At 35.3% G+C, this 16,705-nt stretch overlaps 1 protein-coding gene across 1 annotated transcript; it reads right to left on the bottom strand.

Annotated features, from left to right (window-relative positions):
• Window positions 1–4,031: 4,031 nt before the first annotated feature.
• LOC18436742 (V-type proton ATPase 16 kDa proteolipid subunit) lies at window positions 4,032–9,876 on the bottom strand. The gene is made up of 3 exons (XM_006846964.4): window positions 9,768–9,876; window positions 9,389–9,674; window positions 4,032–4,498 (listed from the first exon to the last, which is right to left on the bottom strand). The coding sequence occupies exons 1-3, from the start codon at window positions 9,841–9,843 to the stop codon at window positions 4,366–4,368; spliced, it is 495 nt and encodes a 164-aa protein (XP_006847027.1). The 5' UTR covers window positions 9,844–9,876; the 3' UTR covers window positions 4,032–4,365.
• Window positions 9,877–16,705: the final 6,829 nt, after the last annotated feature.

The following is a 16,705-nucleotide window of genomic DNA, read 5'->3' as shown; positions in this document are numbered from 1 at the left end:
ATGATGGGACATAAGGTTGAAAATCAATTTACTGGGTGTCATTATGAGATTCTTTCATTTCTTTAATCTCATTTCCTATACTTCTTGTCAACACAGATGACTCATTAAAATGCACATCTCGGCTTGTAATTATCTTTCGAGCACTTGGATCCCATAACCGATATCATTTCACACATTTGTTATATCCAACAAAAATGCATTTCTTTGATTTTGGTTCAAGCTTATTTGTTTGGCAACTAGGAATTAAAATATAAGCATCACAACCAAAAATCTTTAAATCGAAATAATAACAAGGAGTTTTGGACCATACCTCTTGGGGTGTTTTCTCCCCCAAAGCCGCTGAAGGTGATCGATTGATGAGATAACAAGTCGTCATCATGGCTTTGGCCCATAGCTCTTGTTCCAATCCGGCATTGCTCGACATGCTTCTTGCTCGCTCCATCAATGTGCAATTCATCCTTTATGCAACACCATTTTGTTGGGGAGTGTAAATCGTGGTGAAATGTCTCTTGATTCCTTCATCTTTACAAAATTTTATAAACTCATCAAAATTGTACTTCTTCCTATTGTCGGTACGAAGTGTTTTGATGTGGCGCCCCGTACTCTTCTCAGCTTCGGCCTTTAAATGATTGAAGGCAAAAAATGCATCACTCTTTGATTTAAGAGTGAACACCCATACCTTCCTTGAGAAGTCATCTATAAATAAAATAAAATATAATGTATCACCATATGACATTATGGGTGAGGGGCCCCATAAATCCGAGTGAACATAATCAAGTATTCCCTTGCTTGTATGGCTTCCGGCTTTGAAAATTCATTTATGTTGTTTTCCATAGACATTGCTCACAAAATTGGATTGTCCAAATTTTATGGTGGGAATTAGCTTCCTCTTCATCAAAATCTTCGTACCCTTTTCACTCAAGTAGCCCAACCTCCTATGCCATAAGCATAGTGGAAGATCATTACTCTCCACTACCGAATTTGCCGCATCATCAACAATGGAGCTTCCCAATAGCTTATACAAGTTCCCAACTCTAACAGCCTTGATCACAACAAGAGCACCCTTAGATACTCTGAGAACCCCCGCTTGTCCAGTGAATTTATATCCATGGTAATCCAATAAAAAAAGAGAAATTAAACTTTTCTTCAAGTCCGGTACATGTCGAACATGCTCAAGTGTACATATACTTTCATCATACATCCTTAATTTCACCTTGTCAATCCCAACCATTCTACTACTTGAATTTTTTCGATCAATACAGAACCACCATCACATGGTTCATATGAACTAAACCATGACTTGTGTGGACACATATGATGTGTAGCACTACTATCCAAAATCCAATTTTGATGGAATTCGGGATTGTTACCCACGACATAAACCTCTTCTTCAATAAAATCGAATGTAGATCCCTCCATTTGATTTACCTCATTTTTGGACTCATTGGTTTCCCTTGCTTTTTCAAACTTTAGTCCTTTACTTTTTGTACAATTTTTTTTCATATGTCTGGCTTCACCACATCCCCAACAAACAAACTTGTTTTCTCGGCCTTTAGACTTGGATCGAGCTTTCGACTTAGATCTAGAAGAATTTCGATAGGAGTTACCTCTCTCACTTGAACGACCCCTTGAAAAGTACATTTTCGATTCCGATTCTCCAATAGATGTCTTTTTTCAAAGTTCATGAGCAAGCAAAGTACTAATCAACCAACTTAAGTCAAGTGAACTTTCTCTTTCTTTAGTGCAACTTAATGTTGTCACTAAATTATCATAAGATTCCGGTAAAATACGTAACAAACTTTCCGCCTTGTTCTCACCTTTCATTTTTTCACCAACACTATCGAGTTCACAAATAATGTTATTGAAAGTGTTCAAATGATCAGAAACTTTTGTCCCCTCTTTCATCTTTAAAGCAAACAATTTTATCTTTAATAGAACACGATTCGTAAGAGATTTGTTTTGATAAATACTTTCCAATTTCTCTCACAAGTCCTTTCCCGTCTTCTCTCCCACTATATTGAATAAAAACCTTATTTGCTAAGCACAATCGAATTGTAGCCATAGCCTTAAGGTCAATTTCCTCCCAATCCTCATTAGTCATGGACTCTAATTTCTTTTCCTTTCTGAGTAATATTTTGTATAACCCTTGTTGGACCAAAGATCATGAACTTGAATTTTCCATATCTCAAAATCGTTTTGTCCATCAAATTTCTCCACCTCAAATCGATTACTCACTATTTTCCAAAATATATTGTACAAAACCTAATGCTTTGATATCACTTGTTAAGGCTCTGAATACCTGAAACCCCAATTTAACCGATCATCGAATATCACACACTTAATACCAAATATGTAAAATCGATAATCCAATAATAACCTCAAGGACCGTGTGCAACAATTTAAGAAAATAAATTAAAGATGGAAAACATAGTCATGAGAGAAAATTAGAGAGAAACCATAACACCAATTTAACGTGGTTCACCCCGTAGGGCTACGTCCACGAGCAAGCCGGCAAGTATTCCACGATCAAAAGAGAAATTTACAAGGGATACGATATTACCTCAAAAGGAGAAAAATGGAGGAGAAAATTGATGAAAAAACATTACCAAGAATACCGTCCTTGTGATCACCCAAAACCACGATTTACCCCCCTTCACTTTGAATGACCCAAGAACATGAGCAATATAAGCTCATACAATTTCTCCTAATAATAGGAAGAGAAAATTCTTCTTCACCTCCTTCTCTTTCTCAACACAACCTAAGGAAGCGCTAACCCCTTTTTTAAAGAGAGAGGAGTTAAAAAAACAAGAAGAATCATGTCACTCAAAAAATCCCTTTATTTTAGATTTCATATTGTAGTGACAAAAAAACCCCTAAACAAATAGTAAAAGACAAAAGCAAAACAAAAAATGATTTTTTTATCACTATTCATCAACAGATCATGAGGAAAAAGTTTAAATTCATCTACATCGCATTTTCTTTCGTTTTCTTTCTTTTTCTTTTCTTTCTCCAAAGATTGACTCCTCCATAACGGGTTTAAAAGCAAAAACAAAAAAAGGAAAAAAAAAAAGAAAAAAAGAAAAAAAAACACCGAGGACCATCACCACAAAGCCTTCTCTTCATTGTATACATCTATTTATTTAAAATTCTGCACGTTTGTGCCATACTTTATTCTTTTCATTTTATTTATTTATTTTACCTGAGACCTGCGGGACGGGGAGCATGTTTAGATTTACAATATATCATCCGAAAAAAACCTTAGAAATTTCCGTATTTTTTAGTTATTTACAACATAAAAAAAGAGGAATTTTTGATGATTTATGGTAAATCACCCACAAAATAGATTTACAATTACAATAAAACGTCTACGGATTGCAGGAAAGCCTTTTTTTTTTTGGGTGAGTATTTAGCATTTACACTGCTGTCTCGGGTGCATAGTGTTGATGGCATGGAGCAGATCTGCACCCTCACTTCCGCTTGGTGAGAGCGGAAGCATTTAGCATTTACAATTCTTTTTTTTTTTTTTTTGGGAGAAAGGAGAAGAGAGGAAGTGTATAGAGAGAGACGGAGTCCAAGCGGTTGGAGAGAGCAGATGTGAAGGAGAGTGTAGTCAGAGAGTTGAGGGAAGTACGTAAAGAGAAAGATGGGTTTGGGAGATTCACGGAAAGAATGAAAGAGAAACACATGAAAAGAGGGTTTGTTAAGAAAGATGGTTTAGAAATAATGTATTTTTTAAATTTATTTGGAAATAAAAATAAGTAAAATTGATCCGAGATTAAAAGATATAATAAATAGAATTTTTATGCAATCAGATAGAATTTGAAATCTCGAAGTTTATAAATAAATAAAACCTAAAAATAGATAGGTTTTGGAACCTAAGTCCATGAAAAAATAAATCTGAAAATAAGGTCTGCAGAGATATTTTCCCAAAAAAGAGAAATCCAGCCATATAACACACAATATTCAATGAAAGCATATGGCTATAAAAATCGTAATAATACAGGAGCTAGAATAAATAAAACCCACAAAAATTCCATGGTACCCAATGTTTCATTTCCTCATCGATGATAGTTCCAACGCTTATATGACCACACATCATCCTCGACAACTGAATGCCCACAAATAGCACTGGTCCTCGAGAACCAAGTGAGTTAAGTAGGATTGAAAGGGACGAGACAGTAAATTACACAGATCAAAGGTCCCAGAGTTGCATGAATAATGGTTCTCAATTAATTCAACAAACAAAAATCGGAAAATTCAAGCTAAATGTCCCAGTGAACATTTCATTTTTTTTCTCCCCCAAAGGAATCAGATGTTCTAATATTGATAAATATGGTGCAACGAAAGCCATGGCTTTCCCTCTCCTCATTCTGCTCGAGATTGACCGGCACGAGAGGAAAGAATGATGCCAACAATGAGACCATATAGGGCAAGCGCTTCAGCAAAGATAAGAATGAGGATCATACCCACAAAAAGCTTTGGCTGTTGTGCATTGGCCCTGCAAATGAGACCCCTCAAATGGTTACAATCAGAATACACGTCTCTAGCGTCAGATTTATTTGACTCTTTGGATACTTTATTGTCATTTCACATAAAGGCGGAAGGACATTGACCTAATCATCAATAAAAATATTAATCTAGATCATCCATTCAAAATCTTGATGTTGTTTGCATGAGCAAGTGCGTCTGAACATATGTAGACATATGTGTCCGCCTGCATGTGTGGGGTGTGTGTGTGTGTGAGAGCGAGAGAGAGAGAGAGAGAGAGAGAGGTTTTGTGCAATGGGGTTACAGAGAGAGGTTTAGTGCAATGGGGTTACAAGTAAAACGGGATGATAAAACATAGACCAAACAACCCCACGCGTCCTAGATGTACATTCTCTGTTCCTAATTCACACAACGGAGAAAACAGAAACTTCAACTAACACCAAATTGGGGTATACAAATCTGTAGCCTTTTGTTATACCTGAAAATAAGAACTACCAACTTTGGGAAGTATTGCATGAACCTATTCGATCTCACAGTCACCAAATTCACAGTTTTTTTCTAATTAATCATCCATAGCAAATGATTTTAATACAGCATCTCATGCAGCACATCTTAGCTCTAGATCAGCCATGCCTACGATATCAAACAAACTCAAACATTGTCTCTTAAGAAAGAGCAAAAAATCCAGAGGCAAACCGTGAACAGAATGTGTATTTTCTGTCAGAAGAAATAAGATGGAAGCATAAAAAATAAGGCATTATGACAAGGGAGCATCAACTCTGAGGCACCCAACCAGATGCCCCAATCCTGAGTGGCAATTAACATAAGAAACACCTTCAGAAATCAAATCCTACCTCATATGCACCAACTAGATTCCTAATTTATTTCAGATGTGATTCCTGTCACAATGGGCATGAGTGATTCCCAACACGTTCTTTACAATTTCACACAATAGCTGGGTTGCAGTAGACAAGACATTGATGCATAGCCACATGAAAATGGGTGTCACATCCATTCTGGTACGTCAAAAACATGCATCCAATGATAAAAGCCGTTTGTTGCATCTGTGTCTATATCCACACTTATGCATTAAACATTTTATCTCCAAAAGATTGTGCATATATTGAAACAAATTATGTTAGATCTGCAAGAATGCTCCATAATTCATGAGCCATGCCTCTTAGAAGTTGAACGATTGAAAATTTATCAATATCAAGGAAACTTTGACAGTACATGTGAATTGCCTTGTGCCAATCTTACTACAACTCAATCGTTTTAAGGCATGCAGAATAGCTTCTCTAGCACAAATGGACTCAGCATAAAAGGAAATTTTCAAAAGACCAGATAAATTCATCATATAACTGGACTTTTCTGGATGACACTAGGTGGTACACACCCATGAACACCCTTAATCGATAACATTCGTTGCAACAAGAACAATCCTGCTCTCAGGTATAAACTGATGAGGAACAAAGATATCCCAAAACCATTTTAAACCATCAGGAATGTTTTGAACCAGATCAATAGGACCAATTAAACCAGCCTGTCATATCAGTCAAACCAATCAAAGACTCAAAACATGGCTCCTCTGTTTTCTTTACCCAAACTTCGGCTCTTTCGATTGGTGAGTGATCAGTCAGACAAGATTACATCAGAAAACCATTTGCATCACAATTTTGGGCATTTCGGACTCATGCATGAATACTTCAAAATAGGCATACTTTAGGATGACATTCAAAATTGTAGCTTGATTCATAATCATCAAGGAGTCCCATGTTTCAGGCAGTTTATCTTTTCTGTTCCAAGGGAATATCTAAGAAGCAACTAAACCACACAAGTGTCTACAGGCAGGAATACACATGCATAGTGCATAGACACGTATGTGCAATGACAAAGTAAAAGAAGTAAGCCCCAAAGGCATGGGGCTCAATAAATAAAATAAAATAACAATACTAATAATATCCCCCAGAAACAGTAATGTTAAAGTAAAGGGCCATGATCATTGCAATCAATAATATGGGGATAATCTAAGCTTAACAACCCCTCAAAAAATAAAAGCTGAGGTTAGTATGGGTTGTTAAAGGTGGATTTACCACATATGTGGTTTTTTTTGCTAAAAGTTATTATTTGTGGGTTGCTTTGTTACGAAGGAAGGTACATGTGTACTTATCACTGAAGACAGGATAGTTTTGCCATCTATATATAGACATGGATGAAAATTTCAAAGGATAAGGGTATTTTACAAACAAAGTTCCAAAATGCTTACTTTCAATGCCATGGTACATCTGTGAAAATTTTCAAATGTATCCTTCCTCAGTGATTAGGTTACATATACAAGTAACTTTTTACCAAAAGCAATGACTTTCAGTGAAGATACCTCATTAAAATTCATTCTAACAAGAACCTTTGTATTTATAGACACAAGCACACAAAAACACACAAAAGTCAAGATTTTGGATGAACTACAGCTAACAGCCATGGATATGAAAATAATTGACTTTAGATAGTTTTATTCCTATATAAAAAGAGCAGACGGAGAGCATCGGTCAAATTCAATACAAAGTCATTTTGGAACACAGCACATTCCAAACAGTCCAGAACCTCTTTGTAGAAGTAGCACCTGTAATAAAATCACATAATTCAATGCCATAGTAAAATTAACATGTCTGAACTCGAAAATATGGATGCTGACTACTGAATGAGTTTGTCAATCAGTTCAAATGATGCTATAAAGGACAGTATTTTGGAACACACCAAATTCCAAATCAACAATATAGACTTATTTGTAGACGTATTGGCCATAGAACATAATTGATTTTCATAGTAAAATTAACACATGGATATGTGTACACTCACAAAATACAGATGCTGACTGCTTAACCAGTTCGTTAATCAGTTCATAGGAAGTTATAAAAGACAGAAACAGCAAGAAGAGTTTGGGATCGCCTTTACAACATTGAATTTCCATGAATTACTTCCATATACATGCATAACCTAATACATGTCAACTGCCAATATTATGGAACAAAGGGTATTTGCATCAATAAACTAGTAGCTTACACCAATGATCCTTAGAGAAATCTAACTCCGTTAGAAACTCACAGCAACCCGTAGCATATGAAGCATATACACACCAAAAAAACACTAAACAGAAAGAAACATCATTTTCCAGAACATAAGTTATCCAAGTCAAAGTAACTTATTCAGCCACTGGATCGCCAAAAAAGATCCACCCACTTCCATGTGTTACTAGATCATAAGCATACGTATGGAGGGAATCGCTTAAGAAATCAAATTGATAAAATTGGTGCTAAGGAACATTAAGGCCTCACATGGATGTCACAGTAGTCATATCAAAGAAATATCATTAGCTACTATTGCAGCCACATCATTAGTAGCAACCTTGAAATTACAATCTTCTATAAACATATAAAAGAAGTCCCTCTTTCACGAGAATAGAGGAAATACAAGTTTTTAAATTTTGTATGATAGGGGCAATTCAGAGGCATTTTGGGGATTCCAAAGTGCAAGCTCACCCAAGCACAGGGGTGAGCAACATGCAGCCACTACTTAAGGGGTGTAATAGAAAATAATGCTTTGGCTACAATTCTATGCACCAAAACATGGGCTAAGAGAACTCCCAAAATTCATGGGAATCAGTTTTTGGAAAATACAGAGAAAATTAACGAAAGAAACCAGAACATGAAAGGATGTATGGTTGAAACATGCCTAGAATATGCAAAAGCTTGTGTAATAGCATGGATAAGTGATGTAAAAAAGAGGAGATGCATTTTCCACAATTTTGGAGAATGGGATCGGACTTGTTTCTAGAACATAACAAGGGTCTGCTGTACTGGGAACCCCAGTATAACTGATTGCATCTTCGAAAGTAAGACAACTAAATATTCAAAACAAAGAATCACATTGGTATCAACCTTACGAGCCCCCATTGATTATTTATTGTATCATGAAAGCAGAAAAAGATATGATGAACAAATGAAAACAAAATACACCCACTTTCTAAATCATGCTAGCAATACAAATCCCAACAACTCCAAGCACCAAACATGAAGTTTAAGGAGCATGACCCATGATCTGAAGTCCGCAAATCATCTACCTACCTATTCTCGCAATTCAGTTTGCATCATCAGAAAAAAACAATAAACAAAAATACTTATAATAAACCAGCATTACCATAGTAAAAAACTCAACAAATCATCAATAAAGAGAAACTGAAACACAACCCCCTCAAACGAGAAGTGGATCCAAAACACCAGCAAGCAATAGATCAACATCCAGGATAAACCAACAAAATGCTAATTTCACCTGCATCAACTATCGCACCATTTTATGCACCAATAACAACCACAATATCAACAGAAATAGTCAACCTACAAGACTTTATTTTTTTATAATTCAACCAAAAAATTAATTAACATCTCATCGAACCAGAAGTCGATCCAAAACACCAGCAAGCAATAGATCAACATCCAGGATAAACCAACAAAATGCTAATTTCACCTGCATCAACCATTTCACCATTTTGTTCCCTCAATAACAAGCACAATATCAACAGAAATAACCAACCTACTAGACTTTATTTTTCTATAACTCTACCAAAAAACTAAATTAACTGCACATCTCAAACACCATCTCCAATGATAAAAACCCAATAAAATCCCACCTCTTACTCAGAGAGCCATGAATCAAGCAAACGAGGAAGAATCAAACTCAATCAAACCTAAGCATACATTATAGCACATCTATACCATCAAATCCATAGATCACATACAGCGAAAGTGAATTCTCCTGAGGAAAAAAAAACTAGATCTACATAAATCATAGCACCAAAATGAATTGAAAAATAAAAAATATAAACAGATCTGAAAAAACAGTATACCTGACACCGGCATCACCAACAACTCCAATTGCCATACCAGCAGAGAGACCAGCAAGGCCACAAGCAAGACCAGAGGAGAGATGGGCATAGCCATCAAACAAATAGTAGGGCTTTGCCTTAGGGTTTATACCTGTACTTATAATCACTGCAATAATTAGGCCATAGATACCCAAAACACCAGCCATAACCACTGGTACAATAGATTTCATCACAAGTTCAGGCCTCATCACACCCATGGATGCCACACCAACCCCACTCTTGGCTGTTCCATAAGCTGCTCCCATGCCTGAAATAGTCAAACCCTAGAATCCATTAAAACAGAGAAAAAAGGATTGAAACCCTCAGAGAGAGAAACTAAAAAAGAGAGAAAGCGATTTACAGGAGAAGACCAGGGCAGCAGCGGCTCCAAGGAAGCCGAAGAATGGAGCGGTTTCGTCACCGCTGAATGCAACCATTTTAGCAGAGAGAGATCTGAAAAGTCGTGAAACAAAATAAGAGATGACAATTGACAGAGAGAGAGAATACAAATGAGACGAGAGAAGGGGGGAGGGGGAAGAGTGAAAGATAGGTAGAGATGCCAATGAAAGGGGAGATAAAGAAATGGAAATTGCGATAAAATGCTGAAGTTATTGCAATAAAAATAAATGGACACGGTTTTGGTGAGGGACACGTGTGTCTACGAATGTATCAGACATCCATTTTATAGTGACGTCAAAAGAAGTTGACACAATGGTAGAAAAATATATTAAAAAATATTATTTTTATTTTTTAAATATATATATATATTTAAAAAATAGAGATTAACAAATTTCAAAATTTTGGATCCAAAATCCATCTTTGAAGAGGTTTTTTTTTACTAACTAAATACTTTTCGATAAACAACTTTAGAAATCAACCTATTTACCACAAATTTTTACTTTTATTTTTTCTCTTCACTACCTATTTTATAGAAAAAGTTTCCATAACATGGGGCATCTCAAACATATATTGGACAAGGTTTTTCCAATACTGGAATAATGTATGTTGATTTTTTAATTGTTTTTCAAGAAATATGTCATTTACTCCAAGAAGGGCAAAAAAAAAAAAGGATTTTTACAATAACAAGCTCTTTCTCGTGGAGTAAACCCCATAATTTCTTTTTGAGAGAACGTTATATTACTCAATCATCATCATCATCATCCAAACTTTAAAACAAAAATTTATGTGATCAGAGATAAGTGGTGGCCTTAATATATAGTCCAAAATATAAATCATTTTACATTGTAAACCTCTTTTTATATTTTTATTTATTCCCATTTGACAACGAATTCCATGTTAGTAACATACAACAAACCATATTTTTGCACATTTATGGTTTTGGTTATAAATAAGGTGACAAGAAACAACCAATTCTTGGGCGGTACAAAATTAGTAACTTAATACTTGTCTTTTTAAGTATGAAGTAGTTGGAGTTTGGCACCTTCAAACCGCTATAGACCTAAAAATAAAGCTTAAAGTTATGGAGCGGTTCAAAACTAGCAACTTCGAACTATTCCATAGTTAAAGGAATTTGAAAGTATTAAGCGGATCAAACCGCTCCATACTTAAAAAAATTTCTTAGTACATAGTGCTTCGAAGTGGCAATCTCGATCTGTTTTCATGCTCAAAAGGATTTTGAAGTGTGCAGCAGTCCAAAGGTAAGAACTTCGTACCACATCATACTTGGGAAATGTTTTTGTGAGGGATGGTTCGGAATTGCTACTTTTGAACCACCCCGAAAGAGGGCAGTTCGAGTGTAGAGATTACATACTATCCTATTTACAAAGGTTACATACCATCGTATTTATAACTAAAACAAAAAAAATGGAAAAACATGGTTTTTATGTTGCTAGCATCGAATCGGACGTAAAATTGAAATAAAAAAAGTTTTAAAAAAGAATACCTCAACATAAAAATGATGCAAATTTCGGACCATATAATAACGCAACTTATTTGTTATCCGCACATGAACTTTTCAAAAACGAGAATGACACAATTAGGAGAGAATCCTTTAGAATGACGCACTTGTTGCATCTGATGAAATAAGTAGAGCAATAAAATCAAACAATCTAACACACTAAATTGTTGCCTTAGATGGTTTGGCTCCAAACGTAGCCAATGATTCAACATCTTCGTTTTGATTCTCTGCATGTGTAACTTACAGACTGATGGAGATGATATAATCACCAGCAACCAATGGTTTAAAAACCGGATCGGTGACCCGGATCGGGCTTTTCAAAAACCGATCCGGATCGGCGAATCGGCGATCCGGATCGGAATCGGATGAATCGGTCAGAATAAAGCTTCAAAAAAATCCGAAAAAATTATTAAAATTCATTATAAATATTGGTTTTTAGGAATTCAATAAAAAATGAGGGTACTCCATTAAGAATTTTCATGTTTTTGAATGAATATGCGAATATTGATATGTTCTTTCCCTGCATGAACCGCCATTCAGCATTTAATTTACAGTATTTCGTGCTCATCCCTATACTGTTGCTGTTGGGACTCGATATGTGAATAATATGGCTGGGATAGTGTGGCCTCAGAATCATCATCTCTCTCGTTTTCTCTTTGAATAATATGGATTAAAAAAAAAAAAAAACAAATTTTCAAAAAAATCGATCATGGATTAAAAAAAAAATCACAAATTTTCAAAAAATTCTATCATGGATTACAAAAAAAAATTCGATCATGGATTAAACAAAAAAAATCACAAATTTTCAAAAAATTCAATCATGGATTACATAAAATTCGATCATGGATTACATAAAATTTGATCATGGATTACAAACAAAAAAAACAAACAAAAAAAACAAAAAATTCAATCGTGGATTACAAAAAAAGAAAAAAATAGTTCGATCATGGATTACAAAAAATTCAATCATGGATTACAAAAAACTCTATCATGGGTTACAAAAAAAGCAAAAAACAAAAAATTCAATCATGGATTAAAAAAAGACAAACAAACATTTCGATCATGGATTACAAAAAAAAAACAAACATTTCGATCATATATTACAAAACATTCGATCATGGATTACAAAAAATTCTATCATGGGTTACAAAAAAAAAAAAAAAAACAAAAAAATCGATCATGGATTACAAGAAAAGAAAACAAACATTTCGATCATGGATTACAAAAAATTCTATTATGGGTTACAAAAAATTCGATCATGGATTACAAAAAAATCTATCATGGATTACCAAAAAAAAAAAAAAAAAAAAAAAAAAAAAAAAAAAAATCCGTACGGAATCGCCGATTCACTGTTCGGACTCGCCGATTCTGTACAGTGAATCGGCGATTCACTGTACAGAATCGTCCGGTTCTCTCTAGAACCGGACGATTTCCGATTTTTGGGCGATCCGGTTCCTTTTTCACTATTTTCGAGTCGAACCGGGCGAGTCCGGTTCGACTCGGCGTTTTTTAAAACGCTGCCAGCAACTATTGTGAATAAGAGAGTTAATTCCAAGGATGTATTGATCTTTCTAACTTGCAACCCACCAATAACATGGAGTCGCTCTTAGCCTCCAACTTCTTGAAATTAAGTACCTTCACTAATGGGACTCCCATCTTTGGGCATGATCTCCGCTACATAATTTGAATCAAGTCGTAGAGTGGCAAAGAAATCAGCCAACCACAAAAAGCGGTCATTCATCATCATCATCACAACCATTTCCTAATAATTAAGAACCACAAAACAGCCATTATGATCACAAATTACAACCACACTACCTGTGTTTCCTAGATTACCAAATGAAGTAAAATCGATCTTAAACTTCAAGCAATCTAGTGGGGGAGCCAACAAGCAAATTTGAAAGATCCTTGGAGGGGGGCACTTGGTAAAGAAAGACCTATGTGATCTTTTATAGAGGAATACATTTTTTTTTTTTTCTTCACCCTTTTCTTTTGGCAAAAGATCATTTACAGGTGGTCTTTATTATAATAAGATAAATTTCAAAATAAAATCAACATAACAATAAAACCAAAATCTTAACAACTCGATGCCATTGAAACAACTATGGCTCGGAAACAAAAGGAAGAGTGCCGAAAATTATCTCAACCGGGCTTATTACCCCCCACACCGAATCACCACCATCCGATGGCACGGGATCAACGGTCTAGCTTCAATCTCGAATCAGGAAAGCAAATTTCGGCCAAGCCACACCAATGGAATATGAACCCCTTTGATTACAAACTCAAACCCTTGGTGAATTCTCTTAGCAACCTAGGTGAATTCTTTTAGCAACCTAGCTTGATAGAGATGTATTCTCTTTTTGCTAAATCTTAAAACCTTTAGCCATAAATCCATATTTGAGAAATAAGAGAGAGAAGAACTTCATAACCTAAACCCTTAGGTTCTTTCACAATGTGGGAGAGAGAGATCAAACATGAGAGAGAAACTTTTTTAAGAGAGAGATAGAAAGATAAGGTGTAGAGATTTTGGGTAAAAACATTCCCTTTTTATAGGCTTGAACAAGATTAGAGTTTCATAGGGTTTTCTTTAGCTTGCCTCTTCTTGGGAGATTGAACATAGACCGTCTATCAAGGGTGACTTGTGGGGTGAGAGATCTGAGCCAACCATTCCATAGATGGGTCATCAATATTATGGAAGGTGCATGGACCATTATCCCTTTTTCCTTAACTATTTTCCTATCAATAGAAATTAAATAAATTAAATTTAATTAAAATATTATGCATTCCATAATCTTTTCACAAAATATTTTAAAGATATATCAAGTCAATATACACTTTCAATATTTGGCCAATATATATAGTCAAAATATTTTATATCTTATTTGACCACATGCCATAACATATACTACCAAAACATGAAATAACTTAAACTCCAAGAAAGAATCCAATTGGTGGGGTGTGCCTGCGGCACATGTAGGCCCCACCCACTTTACACATGGTGGGCCCATGTGCACTATGGGCCCCTCCATGATATTTTATATAATTTTAAATTATCAAAAAAAATTCTAAAACATTATTTGAATTTTATAATTTTATAAAATCAATATCTTTATTTTTATAAGTCCAAAAAAATTATAAATAAAATATCAAATGACTCATAAAAATTCAAATAATAATTTTAAAATAATTTCTATCATAAAACAAACTTAATTAAATTAACTTGATGGGTAATGGATTCATATAGTTAAAGAATTTAATTTGCAGTCATAGGGCACTCTACCTTCAACTGTGGACTACAGACCACACTTGCCTTATTGAACCGACCCAGCGTTTCTTATGACCCACAGTCCAAGCAGAGGCCATTAACGGGTCACCGAAGTCTGACGGATGAGCCAAGGGGTCGCAATTTCAGTCTGTGGATTATAGATCCTCCCCTAAAGACAAGTCAAAGTCACCAATACCTTATGCGACCACAACTCTATGGCGCATTGGGGTATCTCTCGCACATGCATACGTTCCACCCTAAAAGGTGGATTCTGGCTTTCCCAAATGATCTATCGATATGCATGCCATGTGATGGTATATGGATGAGGTTTTAGGCCATGTCTCTATAAGCCACCATCACACACAAGGGTCGCACAGTCCCTCGACTCACTCATCCCGGCATGTTTTCCGACCTCATCAAGGGCTAACCTATAAACCCTCATCGGTTTGTTCTTCATGCCCAAGTAACATGGATTTTTCTCAACCAACTGCCCTGGATAGTCAAGCACAGATTGATATAAGCAAACCATCACTTTTTTAGTATAGTCCACGAGGGATCACACTCCCACTGAGTTCATGTTCCACTATATCATTCATTTTACAAGCACTCATCAGGGCTTTAAAGACCACATAAACCCAACGTCTCCCACTGGGCTTTTGAATGCCTTACATTATCTCTTTCTCACTTTCTCTTATTCTCATCTCTCTCTCCCTATTACAATCTCTCTCAAGTATTTTTACTTATTCTCTCAATACATTAATCATGGCTTTCATCATCAATCCTTTCACAAAAGGATTTATAGAAGCAACACATTTTTCTCTTTGCTGCTCGGATCTCATCCCAAAAATGATCGTAGCTCATCTTTCACATCGCATCGTGAATCATGGACATGTTATTGCAAAAAGACCATCACGTACCCTCATTGTATGGGGTCGTATGTTCATGAACTCAAAAGAGTTCTTCAAATAAGCTGCTCCCATTTGTAGCCATACAATCAGCACCAAACATTTGGGTTCCATGAGTGAACAACATTATAGTCTGTTATTCCATTTGGCATATCAAATACTAGCAGGTGCTCCCAATGGAATATTTAGTTTATCTAAATCTTGATCTTTCTTAATCTCACATCATTCCTCAGGTGATAAAAACATGGTTTTATATGCTTGGAGTTCTTATAGAATCGTGGCTCCTTGAACACTCATATCGTCACTGTGCTGTCGTAAAAAATTATTACTGTCTCACAACGCATGACGTGAAAGTCAAGTCGATTAATAAATTTCTTAACAGTTGAAATTGCCTTCATGGTGGACAATTTCGTCACATCTTGTTTCTTTGATTTCCAAGAAACTGCAACCCCTCCAAGCATGAACACATATCTAGATGTAGACTTCACATCATCTGGATCTGTGAGATAGCTTGCACTTGTATAACTGAATATCCAAGCAGCTAAAAAAACATGGGACTATAGCAACTCCCACTCAATTATTACACATACAACATATACATTATCAACATTCTTATGCATATATCATGAGGTAGCATACCAAGTCTCATGCAATATGTAATTCAATACCTGTTGGTTTTACAATATGCAGAAACCTTCATGAACCACAAAGGTTCAACCACACTAGACATCTTGGTAGTAAATTCATACAAACCAAGTTATCTAATCAACACAACATGTATTAGGGAAGCCCAGCATAATATCATTCCTACAACATTTTCTTTGGTTCAAAGTCTTAGGTAATCGAGGATACTAAATAACTAGAAACATGGGTCAAGGCATATAGGTATTTAAAAAAAACAATGCATGATTTCTCCCACTTTTATATATACCTTCAAGACAAAATGTTTTTCTTTTTAATAAAAAAAATTGACTTGGTATATATATATGCATGCACAAGCAATAGTTATATTATAGTATGACAAGTTAAAATGATTTTCATAAAGACTTAATGGACTTTGCAAGATTATATGGTTTTCTCAAAACCATATTCATAGACTTGGCCTTTTTTCAAATCATCTAATTTAATTAATAAAATACATGTTTAGCTTTCATAAATCATTTTACCGCATTCACCTTTAATTTCCTACCAAGTCAAGTTCATGGCCACAA

Source organism: Amborella trichopoda, chromosome 11, assembly GCF_054954075.1.
Source record: "Amborella trichopoda isolate Santa Cruz 75 chromosome 11, AtrichopodaSantaCruz75HAP2 v2.0, whole genome shotgun sequence".
Taxonomy (NCBI): Eukaryota; Viridiplantae; Streptophyta; class Magnoliopsida; order Amborellales; family Amborellaceae; genus Amborella; species Amborella trichopoda.
Note: the sequence above shows the minus strand (reverse complement) of the source record. Positions and strands in the feature narration are given on the sequence as shown.

Excerpts from the sequence above, each read along its gene's own strand:
- LOC18436742 (XM_006846964.4), bottom strand. The coding sequence starts at position 9,843 with ATGGTTGCATTCAGCGGTGACGAAACCGCTCCATTCTTCGGCTTCCTT. Across the intron at positions 9,675-9,767 it reads TGCTGCCCTGGTCTTCTCCT|GCATGGGAGCAGCTTATGGA; the intron begins GTAAATCGCTTT and ends TGACTATTTCAG. Across the intron at positions 4,499-9,388 it reads GTTGGTGATGCCGGTGTCAG|GGCCAATGCACAACAGCCAA; the intron begins GTATACTGTTTT and ends TCTCATTTGCAG.